This window comes from Nyctereutes procyonoides, unplaced genomic scaffold, assembly GCF_905146905.1.
Source record: "Nyctereutes procyonoides isolate TBG_1078 unplaced genomic scaffold, NYPRO_anot_genome, whole genome shotgun sequence".
Classification (NCBI taxonomy): domain Eukaryota; kingdom Metazoa; phylum Chordata; class Mammalia; order Carnivora; family Canidae; genus Nyctereutes; species Nyctereutes procyonoides.
In genome coordinates this window covers 69,590,845-69,605,793 of record NW_026575052.1, presented here as the reverse complement: position 1 = coordinate 69,605,793, position 14,949 = coordinate 69,590,845, and the positions used below count along the sequence as shown (strand labels likewise).

Below are 14,949 nucleotides of genomic sequence, written 5' to 3'. Positions count from 1 at the left end.
TAATTTATATTTGAACCATAGTACATATATATGTAAGCCTAGCTGCTAGAAAATTACACCCCAAAATACTATTAATATCAGTAATATATGTCCAGACTGAATAGGAGTCCCTTCCACCCAGCAAGCAGAAGAAAAGCCCAAGTTCTATCTAGTTCTGAATCAATTAAGAGATTGTCCCACATTAATAATAAGGGTAACTAGAAATAATGCTCCCACCAACCTGAAGGCTACCTAGGTGCTAAGCAAAGTAAGGGTGGGGGGGGGGGGAAGGAAACCAATCTCTAAGAAGTAGCTATGGACCAAACTTCAAATAGATTTGCAGCCTAAAAATATAATAACCTGGTTCTGTATAAAAGCAAACACCAATCTATTTGAAAACAACGTTTTCATCCTAGATCTCAAAGAATTCCCAGTAGTAGTTTTTGATGGACAACAAAGGCAAAATAGTCCAATATACAAAGCAAAAAACCCCCCAAAGATCAAAGAACAAAACCTACCCTGAGCTAGAACCAGCAGAAAAACAAAAACAAAAAAGAGAAACAGACCCACAAAGACTCCTGATAGTAAAATTACCAGACACAGATTACAAAACAACTGTTTACTATTTTTGAAAAAACTTTTAAAAAATCCTAAAAATGATAAAGAGAAAACTATAAGAAGCAATCATGTATACTTTGGTGCCTTCCCTAAAGAATTTTTAACAATCAAAATTTAAAACCCAAACAGCTAAAAAGAAAATTATTAGATATATATATTGAAAGAAATTATCTAAATGCAGGTTCTGAGAAAGATATGGGGAAAAAAGGGAAGGAAGAGAGAATTTAGGAGCCATGGGGGACAGAATAAAAACATCTAACATTTGTTCAACTGAACCCCAGAAGAACTGAAGAGAGCACTGAAAGACAGATAATATGTGAAAAAAATGCTAGCTGAAAATTTTCTAAAACTGATGACAACCACCAACAGACACAAGAAGCTCAATGAATTATAAACAAGAAAAAAAAAATTCTCACCAAGACACATTTACAAAAGGGCCAAACACAAAAGATATGGAGAAAATCTTAACAGCAGATATAAAGTTTGCCTTCATAAAACCAATACAACAAAATATGAATTAATAAGCAAGAATATAAGCCAAAAGAGAGTGGGATATTAACTTCAATAGGTTAGAAGAAAACATCATCATAGAATTTTGTAGCCAGCAAAAATCTTTTCCAAAAATGAGAGTAAAACAAAGACTTTTCAGGAAAAACAAAAACAAAAAACCCCAAGAGAATTGCAACATAACATAAAAGTAACCTGCAGGTAGGAGGAAGATTAGTAGAGTTAACATATCCTAAAGTCCATATACTGTTTCAGAGGAGAATAAAATATTAATTAGCACTAGACTTTGATAAAGTTGCATATTATGATACCACTAAAGAACCGCAATACATTATTTAATCTTGAGAGAAAAATATATGAAATTCAAGATAAAACAGAAACTTCAAAATAAAGTAGGAAATTAAACAATAAATGTTATTAATTATATTAAATGTAAACAGACAAAAATTTCCAAATTTAACAATGGTGAACTACCTTGTTTCAGAATCAACTCTTCCACCTATGAGCAACAACCAGAAAAGCTGGATGAAGTATAGGTAACATTCATGTGAAGTATAGGTAACAGAAAGCCTCCAAGGCAAGAGGGCTCAAAGGGATAGGATCTCAAAGAGAAGGAAGTTCAGAGAAGTGAGCTCAATGTTTTGCATGGCTTTTAACCCTGAGGTACTTTCTGCTTCCAAAGTAATGGCTGAGAGACAGATGAGCTGTACAGAACTTCCATCAATCTCAAAGGGCCAGGAGGACACAAATGGCTATTTGAGGCCAGACAAGGAGGGTCTGGAAAACACCATAAGCTTTCAGCTTGGGTCTCCCAAGGAATTGCGTGAATAGGGGTGAAAAAGAGAAAGCCCAGCCACATCAAGCATGCAGGTGTGCTGTACAGATTTCCTTCGAGAGAGAATCTGCTGTGGGGAACACAGCTGAGTGATAGCCCCAGCTGCCACTCCTTTAGATCCACTGTGGTCGTACAGAGGCCATATTTCCCCATTAGGGCACAAAGCAGGATTCTGCTCAAGGGCAGTGTTTTTTTGGGAGCTCCTCAGTGGCCTCACAGAAACCTCCTGACGTTGGGCTGCAGTCTGGCATCTTTCCTACCAAATCCTCCCTTCCCTCTCTTCTCTCACAGATGTCAGACCTGCAGTGTGGTCTGAAGTCTTCCCCTGCATCTTCCTCTCCCTTCTTCTTTATCCTTCACAGGCATTTCTCCCAATGAATCTCTGCCATGTCTAATGCTGTCTTGCCATCTGTTCCTGTCTTGGCATGGCATCTGTTTCCCAGAGAACCCAAACTATTAAACCAAACATCAGAAAAACTAAGGCCCACCTTTAAGTAAAGCCAATCCCTGCAGAGAGATGCAAAAATCCTAAATACAACACAAAACCAAACCTGGCAATATATGAAAAATATCATATAATATGAACAAGCTTGGTTTAGTCCAGTCATGCAATGTTTAACAGTTGGAAAAATAAATCAATATAATTCACTATATTAAGAGGTTAGAGGAAAAAAAAATAAAAGGTTTATGCCAAAAGATGCAGACAAATTCAACATTCATTCATGGGAGAAATACACCATGTTCATAGATTAGAAGATTCAATTATTTCAAATGTTTTCATATAATCAAATATTGTAATTAATATAAAACCAATTAAAATTCCAACAGATTTTTTTGTTAAGTGCAGAAACTGAAAAACTGATTCTAAAACTTTGTGATATTGCAAATGGACAAAAATAGCCAATCCAATTGTGAAAAACAAAACTGAAACACTTACTCTACCTAATAGCAACATTTAGTATGTGGTAATTACAGTAATTAAGATCACAATCTTGCTGCAGAGAAAGTGACCAATGGAACAGAACAGAGGTTGGCAAGCTGGGTGTATAAAAAGCCAAACAGTAAATATTTTAGGCTTTGCAGAATACATGCAGTCTCTGCCGCATATTCTTTTTTTAAAACAATCTTTTAAAAATATAGAACTGTTCTTACTTTAGAAGGTATACAAAAGTGAGGCACAGGCCAACCCCTGGAATAGAAAAAAGTCCAGAAACAGACCTACAGATATTTTATGATCAAGGTGGTATGACAAAGCAGTAAAAAAAAAGTATAGTTTTCACTAAACAGTGTAGGGTTAGGGCAGCCCAGGTGGCTCAGCGGTTTAGCGCTGCCTTCAGCCCAGGGCATGATCCTGGAGTCCAGGATCGAGTCCCATGTCAGGCTCCCTGCATTAGAGCCTGCTTTTCTCTTTGCCTGTGTCTCTGCCTCTCTCTCTGTGTCTCTCATGAATAAATTAAAAACATCTTTAAAAAAATAGTGTAAGGTTAAATGCATATCCATATTGGAAAAAAATTAATCTTGGCTTCATACTACATGTAAAATAATCATTACAGGTAAATTGTAGGTTTAATTGTGAATGGTAACACAATAAAGCATCCTGTAGATAACATAGGAGGCTATCTTTGTGGTCATAGTAGAAAAAATTCTTAACTAGGACTCAAAGTATTGGCTGTAAAAGGAAAGACTGACAATTAGACTACATTAAAATTAGGAACTTGCCTTTATCAAAATTACTACAAAGAAACTGAAAGGCAAGTCACAGCTGGATACCTGATATAGATATAACTAATAAAATCCTCATCAAGAATATTTAAAGAACTCTTAAAAAATTATTTTTTTAAAAAAAGAACACTGATACCTAATAACCAAATAAAAAGTAATCACCCCTATAATTTTCAGGAAATTTAAATTAACCTATATTCCATACCAATGTACACCCACTAGAATGACTAAAATAGAAAAACTGACAAATATTAAATGTTAGTGAAGATATGGCACAACAGGGACTCTCACACCATGTGGCTGAGTATATACATTGGTCCAATAACTGAAAAACGATTTAGTGGTATCTACTAAATGTAACCATATGCATACCTATGACTCGGCAATGTCACTCTTGAATGGATATACTCACTAAAAATAAGCACATATGTGCCCAAAAGTATATGGATAAGAACGTTCTACATCTGCATCAGTTGAAATAGCTAAACACTGGAGGAAAATCTAACTAAACTGTCTATGTCCTCTTTGTTTTATAGCAAGTTTAATGAGGTATAACTTACCTATGATAAAATGTACCCATTTTAAATGTTCACTTCCTAAGTTTTGACAAATGTAACCCATGTAACCACACCACAACCAAGATGTAGTACATTTCCATCAGGCTGGAAACTTCCCTTATGTGCCTTCCCAATCAAGCACAAATTGGTTCAGATTCATCTTTCCTTTCATACAAATGGAATCAGACAGTCTGTCCTCTTTTGTGCTTGGTTTCTTTCATTCATCAAAATGTTTTTGACAGAAAAACCAGGAGCAACAAAAGAAAAAGTACATAAATTAGATTTTATCAATATTAAGAACTTTTGTGCATCGAAGAACATTATCAAGAAAGTGAAAAAATAATCTACAGAATGAGAGAAAATATATGCAAATCATGTATCTGATAACAAACCACTCTCTATACATAGAACATTTACAACTCAAAAACAAAAAGATAAAAAAAAAAACCAAAAAGAAAAACAACCTAATTAAAAAAAAAAATAGAGCACTGGATTTGAATAGACATCTCTCTAGAGAAGATACACAAGTGGCTAACAAGCACATGAAAAGATCCTCAACATCACTAGTTATTAAGGGAATGCAAAGCAAAACCACAATGAGACCCCACTTCACACTCACTAGGTTGGCTATAATTCAAAACTGGAAAATAACAGGCATTGATGAGGATGTGGAGAAATTGGGACCTTCATACATTGCTGGTGGGAATGCAAAAATGATGCGGTTGCTGTGGAAAAACAGTTTGGCAGTTCCCCAAATGTTAAACATAGAATTACCATAAAACACAGTAATCCCACTCCTAGACATATACCCCAAAGATTTGAAATCAGGGACTCAAACAAATACTTGCATATGCAAGTTCATAGCAGCATCAATCACAAGAGCCAAAAGGTGAAAACAATGCAAATGTCCACCGACAGATGAATGGATAAAAAAATTGTTATATACAAATGCAAGGAGGGGCACCTGGGATACTCAGTGATTGAGTATCTGGCTTTGGCTCAGGTCGTGATCCCAGGTCCTGGGACTGAGTCCCACATCATCCCATTCATGAATGAATGAATGAATGAATGCAAGGGAATATTATTCAGCCAGGAATGAATTACCAGTACCTGCCACACATGGATAAAACTCAGAAGCATTACACTAAATGAACAAGCCATATAAAAAAGGCTATATAAAATATCCAGAATAGGTGAATCCAAAGGGACAGAAAACAGACTGGACTTTGGGGAGGGGAAAACAGTGAATGACAGCCTAATGGATATGGGCTTCCTTTTGGGGCAATGAAAATGTTTCGGAACTAGATAGAGGTGGTAGATGTACAATGTTTCATACATGTCCTTTAATTCTGTACTAAATGACACTGAATTGTTCACTTTAAAGTGGTGAATGAATTTCACCTTAATATAAGAAATGTTGAGATTGATCCACCATGCTGTGTGTATTCCACTGCATGGATATACCACCATTTGGTTATCTATTCATATGTTGATGAATTCAGTTGAATCCAGTATTTATTGATTGAACAAGGCAACTATGAATACTCCTGTAGGCAAATGTTTCATTTATCCTTAGTAAATACCTATGAGTGCCCTTATCATTTCATAAAAATTAGTGAAAAATACCACAAGAAGTTCTATCAGTCATCAAGATGCAATAGGTACCAAAAATATAACTACATCAAAGATAGAAATCAGCTGCAAATATTAAAGCAATGGTGCCTATCCTTCGGCTGAACAGACTTAAGCCAACAGAATGTGTTCAATCACGAGATGAAGAAAATTTTAAAACAAGTATGAAATGCTAATATTAGCTTAGCTGCAACTGTATCTGCAAGTTGAATTAGGATTTTTTCATACTCTACATTTCAAGGGAACAGAACCCTCTTTTTTATACATTTTCGAGGATGAATTATGAGAGTACATAATTTTCTAAGAAGCCATGGTAGAAACTGAGAGGAAACCCTAGAACTAGATAGCTTGAGTATGCAGTCTAATACTGTCCCTTGCTAGTTACTTAAACACTTCATGCCTCAGTTTCCTCATCTAAAAAATGGAGGTGATACTATCCAACCCAGAAGGTATGAGTTAATTCACACAAAATCCTAAAACAATGCCTGGCATTTTGTAAGTCAGCTGTCACCACTACTACCATACCTCCAATACAACAACCACATCCTCTTCCTCCTCCTCCTCCAACTCCTTTATCATCATCATCATCATCATCATCATCATCATTTTTACTTCCTAAAGTATCTTCAAGACAATGCCAGACACCTGTGGATATTCTATTGAGCACTATTAAAAATTAGTAAAAATATGTAACTATTTAGTATATTTACCTATCTACCAGAGAAACTCAAATAATTTAAACAATCAATACAGTTAAAAATGGGTCCCAAGGGGTTTAGTTAATGCCTAAAGATGTCAGCAGAGACCCATGAACTCACTTAGCATTGCTATATTTTAGAAATAATAAAACAAGTTTCTACTGCCCTACCCCCCACACTAGAGACCATGGACTTGCCCATAATAAGAATTCCCTCTTACCACAAATTTTCCATTTGTGTTCCATTTTTTAGTGGAACACATTTTTTAGTGTTATATTATTCTGAGGGAATAGGTTTTCTGCCTATTAATGGAAATCAGTGGCAAAAAATACACCCAATTTTCTCAGCTTTCCAGAATTTACCTCTTCATTAAATGGAAGAATGATCTCTAAAGCATAGTGGGTATTGTGCAGCTGGCATAAAATGATGAAGTAGCCCAATTAGATTTTGCTCTCAGGAATTTGGAAGTATTATGATGTGAAAGGAAGGACAAACAAAGATACAGTGAGGGCTGTACCTTATACAGATGTCAGCTTATGAGAAAATCAAGTATAATCAAAATTAACTATGAAAGTCGTGTAGATGCTCCAGTAAATATCAGAGTTTGGGTCTTTGTAAAGTCAAAGCCAAGACTTGTTGTTATTCTCTGCATTTAGTAGCTTTCTAGGTCCCCATTCTGGTGCCTGTGGCTCCCCAGGTATCCTGTCACTCTTGACACTGAATTTGGAGATGTCCTGTTAGGTTTTTTTTAGAATTAATACATCTGTCCTGAGGTGGTTTGGAGAAGTTTCTATTTCTTGCCACAAAAGGAGCACTGGTTAGAAAACTCAAACATAGTCTCAGAGCAGTTCTGTCAGAAACAATAACAATCACAAAATACAATTTTTTACTAGTGAGAAAATTTATAATAGTCCCAATTACTTTTTTTCTACTATTAATGCTTAAATAAATTTTAACTCCAAAGTAGAAACCCAACAGTTACTTAAGTACCTACCTAACAAAATAATAAAGACATTGTAAAACACTGGAAATTTCCCTAGAATTAAACTAAGATAGAATTTTTTTACTCCTGGAATAAGTAGAAAAGAAATAATAGTAATTACAAACTTTTAATTGCTCTTATTTTGATTATTTATGAATATCTTCTCCAGAGATTTAAGAGACAACAGGACATCAGCAAGATAGCAATTATCTACAATCAACTATTATCACTAAAAAATATTTTTCTACTTTAATGGCCTTTTTCTTGTAAACATTATTTGTATCATAATAGAGAAAACTAATCAAGAAAAAATAATTTTAAAACACAGAACATTACGTATATAAGAAATGTAATAGAATGGAAAACTTGGGTAAGGAGAATAATCAGAAAATTAAGTGGCAAAAAGATATTCCACTAAATTGCCAAAAGGAAAGAACACTACAACAAAACCTTTCAACTGTTTCACAGAATTTTGGCATTAAAACAGAATCTCTTAGGAGTTTGAATAAAATTCTGGCAATTACTTCCTCTCCAGTGGTTCTAGGCTTTGACTCAGACCATTACACTGGAGGCTGGGATTCTATTTCATTAAAACAAAATTTACATAAAAGGATTTTGTAATCTCACTGTGCTTGAAAATAAGTTTTAAGAGAAAAATGAAACTGTATGATAAAAATCATAACATTCAGTTGAATTAAAATAATAACTAAATGTAGTATGTCCCTATATAGGTGGCATTCTCAAATATGATCTATAAAGAAATTTTTTTCACATAAAATATGTTCTTATGATTGGTTGACCGGATGAGTGGAAATGGTATTACAAGTGCTATACTTTAGCTAACTAGGCCCTCCATGGGCTAATCCATGACCCTGCTACCAACTAGAATGACAAGAGCTAAACTCGGCCCTAGGAGGCCAAGAAAGCAAAAGACTAGTCCCTCCTTAAACACAATGAACTTTCTGAGTCCACTGCTAGCCAGGTATTCAGAATTGGATAATAAGTCATGATTGCTCCCATAAGATATTCAGGGCTTCTAAACTTAGGCTATCCCTGACTTTTATGTGAATTCTTTGTCCTTGGGCATTCACAAATATGGAACAAACTTCTTTATTTTAATTTTCTTGAGGCAGAGAAATACCACAGAATAATTTCATAACATATTACATATACCCTATTTTATCTACTAATTCTCAACTTTACATAAGTCAAGCTATTTTTTAAAAGACAGTATTATTTCTTTTAAAGATTTATTTATTTTTTTTAAGAAAGAGAGAGAGAACCCACACATGTGAGCAGAAGGAGGGGCAGAGGGAGAGGGAGTTAGAGAGAGAGAGAGAATCCTTAAACAAACTCTACACTGAGCGTGGAGCCTGATGCAGGGCTCAATATCACAACCTGGATATCATGACCAGAGTTGGAACCAAGAGCTGGAGACTTAACCAACTGGATCACCCAGGCACCCCAAAAAGAGCATTTTTAAAAAAGATTTTATTTATTTATTTGACCGAGAGACAAGGAGAGAGAGAGAGAGAGCGTGCATACAAGCAGGGGGAGCCATAGCAGAGAGATAGGAAGAAGCAGGCTCCCTGCTCTGCGGGGATGTGAGGCTTGATCCCTGGGCCCTGGGATCATGACCGGGGCCAAAGGCAGACACTCAACTGACTGAGTCACCCAGGTACCCTAGACAGTATTATTTTTAAATAAAAATTAGTGAAGAAAAGTAAGTAAAGAAGAGTTAAGTGCAGATGAACTTCAGGGTTAGAAACCTGGTCTGGAAGTCGGAAGTCCAGCTTTGTCCCTTAGTGGTGTGCTCCTGTATAAGTCATTTCACATTTTTCTCAACCTTGGTTTCCTCATCTACAAAACGGGAATACCGTCTCACATCTCTCAGCATTATTATCAGTATTAAATAGGATAATAACATATACTATGATGCCTGGCATGGATTAAGTCTTCAACCACACGGTGAATATAATTTATCCGTAATTACAGGGTATTCTGGAATGTCTCTGGCCTCTACCCACTAAGTACTAATAGCACCCCCCCAACTACTGCCAATCACAACAACCAAAAATGTCTACAGATATAGCCACGTGTCTATGGGGAATAAAGCTGTCCCCAGTTGAGAAGCCCTTTCTTTTAAGAGACTGGACCTTCGGGTTTTGAAATCACCTTACACTGAAGATACATTTAAAAATAACCATATGAAGGAATGGTATTAAGGATATTATTTACTGTATTACTGTTTTCTATTACGAGGACACAGAGGGGAAATCTGTCTCAGGCTTCACTGAAAACAGGATGTTGTTTTCATATGGATAATGTGAATCCTTAACTAATCCTATTTTCATTTGTTTTTTGGCCACTAGAAAAGCTCAAAAGCAAATTTAAAACCCAGTGTCAGGATCCACAGCACACATGTATGCACAGTAAATTTCCCAAATGTCAGTTTAATTCATTCTTTTTTCCACCAGGAACTTTTTAATGTATCTTTATGATTTAATTAATTTATTTGAGAAAGAGAGGGCGCAAGCACACCAAGCAGCAGGGAGGGCCAGAGGGAAAGGGAGAAGCAGACTCCCCACTGAGCCAGGAGCCCTGTGCAGGGCTCAATCCCGGGGTCCTCAGATCATGACCTGAGCCGAAGGCAGATGCTTAACTGATTGTGCCACCTAGGTGTCTCTTTAGTCTTAATTTTTAATCTTACTACAATACCTGCATTTCTTCATGTGGACACAAACCCTTTTTTTTACATGCAATTAGGTATATATTAGTAAAAAAAATAGGCATTTAAACTATAATATTCCCCAGCAGATCACTCCTGACCTAGATTAGACCTGTTCTCTCTAGTCAAAGCAAATAACTAAACCTATTAACTTCAATGAGCCATGTCAGATAGGTAGTCTGCATAAAGTTTTAGAACTGTGTGTTTCAACATTTATTAGAAGTATATTTCTCCCAATGGAGAGTAGAATGAGACAGGCATGATATTCTAGATGCTGTGTGTCATACGCCATCCCGGGAACAAGCACATCATTCTGCGGGGTAGTGGAAGACAGCAGATGATGCTGGTTTTGTAAGTTTTCCCTTTCCTCACTAACACTACTTCTAACCCAAGCCAAGTAATATTTGGAATTCACCCTGAGCCCCAGTGTATGACAGACGGTGTCACAAGAGTGGCCATTCTTACACAATAGTGGCAACTATGAAGGGTCTTTCCTACCTGGTCCTACACTCACAGATGGCTTTTGAGAATGCTAAAAGGGATTGTTTTCCTCTCATTTAACCCTTTAGCATAGCCATTCTAAGACCTCAAATCAGGTACACGTATTACAAAGCTTCATCAACCACTGAGAGGGTGAATGGGTGAATGGATAAACAGGTGAGTGGATAAACAATCTGTGGTATATTCAAACAAGGGAAAACTACTCAGCAAAAAATAAAAAAGATAGCATATTAGTACCTATACATACAATGTGGTGGAACCTCAAAAAACACTACCCCAAGCCAAAGACACAAGAGAGTACACACTGTATTATTCCATCTGTAAGAAATTTCTAAGAGGCAAAACTGATCTACAGTGATGGAAAGCAGATTAGTAATTGTCTAGGAATAGCAAAGGGGCACAAGGGAACTTTATGGGATGATGGAAAGGTTTTTCTTTTTTTTGAAGGATATAGTTAACATACAATGTTACATTAGTTCCAGGTGTAAAACAGTGAATCTATAGAAAGATTCTTTTTGGTACCTTATCTTGATTGTGATGGTGGTTTCACAAGTTATATATTTACAGAAATGCACCTTAATTATAACTATATACCTATCACAGGTGCTAACATGGTATTCTTGTTAAAAATGCATAACTTTAAACTAATGATGAGAAAACATCAGACAAGGCCAAATTGATGGGCATTCTACGAAATCACTGACTGGTGCCCTTCAAAGTGTTAAGAACATGAAATACAAGGACTGGCTGGAGGTGCTGTCACAGGCTAGAGGGGACTGAAAGGACGTGACAAGGGAATGCAATGTGGAATCCTGCAACAGAGAAAGGACGCTAGAGGAAAGACTGGTAAAACCCAAATAAAGTCTGTAGTTTTGACAGCAGCATCGTACCAATGTTAATTTCTTAACTTTGTTCACTGTACCCTGATTATGTAAGTTGTTGAACATTATGGGGGAGTCAGATGAAGGATATAAGAAAATGTGCTACTCTGGCAACTATTTTGTCTAAAATTATCTAGAAATAAAAGTTTTTAAAATGAGTACATTTTATTGTATGTAAATTTTAGGTCTCATGTTCACATGAAATTAAAACAAAAATATGTGGACATTACTAAGAAATATCCCTATCCCCAGCCTGATTCTCTTTTTAAACTCATTACATATAATACTTAAATAACATCAAGAAGACTCAAAATACTCTAGTTTTCAATAGTTGAGTCAATAAGTCTACTAGATAAAACACACAGCATTTCTTACCTACAAGAATTAATAATATATAACTAATTAAATAAAAATATCAGAATTAAGTTCCTAGAATCCTGTATGTTCCTCCCACATAAATACTAATATATAATTAACAATAAAGTCATCGCATGTTCAAATCATGATGAGACAATGGAATCCATAAAACTCTAAAGTCGATAGTAAGATTATTTGATTTCTAGAACTCTCACATCTAAGATTTATTATATATGTGGACTACAAAAACTGTACCATCTCATTTAATATTACTTAACATAAAGACTTGTAGAAAAACATTCAGAGAAAAATTAAAATTTTTATAGCATACCTCCTCTGTTGCCATTTTCTTCATCCTACAATATAAAAAAAATACATCCATATATGAATATTTATTTATAAACTCTATAGTGAAATCACAGCAAGGTTCAACTCCATTCAAACGGCCCTCTCCCAAAACATGCCAATAATAATCTCATTAACAGTGCCCCTTGTCAGAAGGATGGGGCTTTCATACAGAAGATGGGGTTTGGGGGGTGGGGGTTGAAAGGAAGACAAGACAAAGATAGGAATGGCATTGTGTTTTTTTTTTTTTAAGTTACTTTAATTAATTATTTCTCTTACCTTATATGAAAATTGAATTGCAGACTCTGGGGGATAAACAATAAAATGCCTTAATGTGAAACCAAAGCCTTGAGATGTTCTTTTCAACATGACTGTTTTGGGACCTGGCCAGGAGAATGTTTCATCTTCGGATGGTGATACAGTTTCATTTTGTTCTTTTCCATCTTTAGTTTTTGATATCTAAAATAAAAAGATATTTAAAAGTTAACTGGATAACTCAATATACTTCCTCACTTAGAAAAAAAATATATGTAAAAATCTAATAATCTGAGCAGAGACAAATCTAAAGGGAGAAAAAAGAACCATCTTCTTTGTATTACCAGAAATCATGCAGATCATCAAAAATTAAATTTTTTTCTAGAAAGGAATGCTATGAAAGTCAATCAGAAGTGAGAAAGAGCTCTTGGAAATTAGAAATATAGTGTCAAAAATTTTAAATGCAACAGAAGGAATGAAGCTGACACTATGAAACAAAAACTATGAATGAAGAGACATGAAACTCTTACTGAATAAGAACTCTAAAACTGGTATCAGAGAGTCCAACAGGAACAAAAGATAATTAGAAACTAATAAGCAGGACCTTCGAGTTCTGAGCATAAATTCAGTATTCACATAGATGATCCTTCCATTATCCTGGCCACCAAGTATCTTGATCTCCTCTACTCCACTCTTGGGTTTCATCAGCTCATAACTGAAAACCCTCTGCAATCTCAAAGCAAAGATCTCACTCTTCATTCCCTCTCATTCCACAGCTTTTCTAAAACTGCAACCTGGGCCTACCTCTCCCACCTCTTCCCTGTCCCTCACAGCCCCATGTTCTCACTTCCATCGTGAGCCAGCTTCATTCACTCCTTTCCCTTTCTCTTTACTTCCTCAAAGTCACCTGACAAAACCTACAGCTGGATAAATAATTAACATTGCCTACTCTGGGCCTGCACCTATGCAGTCAAACGTGAGTGGAGAGAAAACAAAACAAAGCAAAACTAAGCTGTTTTCACTCTTAAGTTCATATCCACTAACCTCAAGGGAGCCTTTTATATTGTCTGTCAATAATAATACAGTTCTCTCCATCCCATTCATGATGGATGACTATTTCAACCCTTCTCATCCAACCTCACTTATAGCTAATGACCCTGCTTTCTATTATACTGTAAAAACATGAGGCATAAGCTGAGAACTTAGTCACTTGCCATGTCTACCCAGCCACCACTTGCAGCTGGGCCCACATTCTCCACCTTCCTTCCTATTACAATCCTGCTCCAATGGCTTATTCTTCTAGGGCACCAACCCATGTACTATGTCCCTCTTAACAAAGATGTGGTTCCCGCAATTCCCCCTTTCACATCATCTATTTTCTCTACTATTGTCCCCATTGACACACACACATTTTGTAAATTCTTTAATTTTAAAATAACAACAGAATTATGGAAGCATGTAGCCCTCTCTAGCTGACAAAATCTGACAAAAGATTTGTAATGCCTACTAACTGAAACTCCAAAACACTACTGAGAGGTTAAAAGAATATCTAAATAAATGGAGAGATATACCATGTTCATGGTTTAGAAGATTCAATAATACTCTAACGTCAACTCCCCCAAAATTGATCTAGAAATTCAATGAAACCACAGTCAAAATCCCAGGGGATTTTTGTTTAGAAGTTAGTAAGCTGTTTCTAAAATTCACTTTAAAATGAAAAGTATCCAAATAGCCAAAGCAAATATGAAAAAGAACAAAATTTGTGTATTTCAGTACAAGACTTCAAGATTTATCATAGAGCTACCATAAATAATCAAGACTGAAGCCATCTGTGGAGACTGTGCATTTGAAGCTAATTTATCATAATTGCATTTTAGTTTATCCTCCCTTCTAGGAGTTAGTGATTTTGATAGAAAGAGGCAGTAATAGCAAACATAAACATGGGAGAGTCTCAATAACTGCAAAAGTAACCATATGATTAGGTAAAGTTTGAAGGATAAAGGTTATTTTTCTGGGCTTAATTACCCAAATAGTTAAGATTTAAGTGGTGACTGGATCCTCCTTTTGTGATTCAAATGAGAGAATCAGTTTATACATTCACAAGCCCCTCCCCCCAATTTATTCAGTAAATAAATATTGAGTACCTACTCTGTATCCAACATTGTTCCACCCAGTGAGGATACAAGAGTAAATAAAATATATATAATTTATTGTTTTCCAAATTAAGCTTCTTATTTTGAGATAATTACACATTTACATGCGCTTGTCGGAAATAACACAGAGGGATCTCTTAATCTTTATGCAATTTCCCTCAACAGTAACATCTGGAAAACTACAGTATATACCACAACC

The 14,949-nt window shown here is 35.7% G+C and overlaps 1 protein-coding gene across 8 annotated transcripts in view; it reads right to left on the bottom strand.

Annotated features, from left to right (window-relative positions):
• Positions 1-14,949, bottom strand: part of ARHGAP21 (Rho GTPase activating protein 21) — a 137,957-nt gene that overhangs the window by 66,433 nt on the left and 56,575 nt on the right. For all 8 annotated transcript variants that reach the window (XM_055331462.1, XM_055331468.1, XM_055331459.1 and 5 more), the window contains 2 exons: positions 12,622-12,801; positions 12,329-12,353 (listed from right to left, as the gene is read on the bottom strand). In XM_055331462.1, the coding sequence (XP_055187437.1) occupies positions 12,329-12,353; positions 12,622-12,801 (205 nt within the window). The remainder of the gene's footprint in view (positions 1-12,328; positions 12,354-12,621; positions 12,802-14,949) is intronic.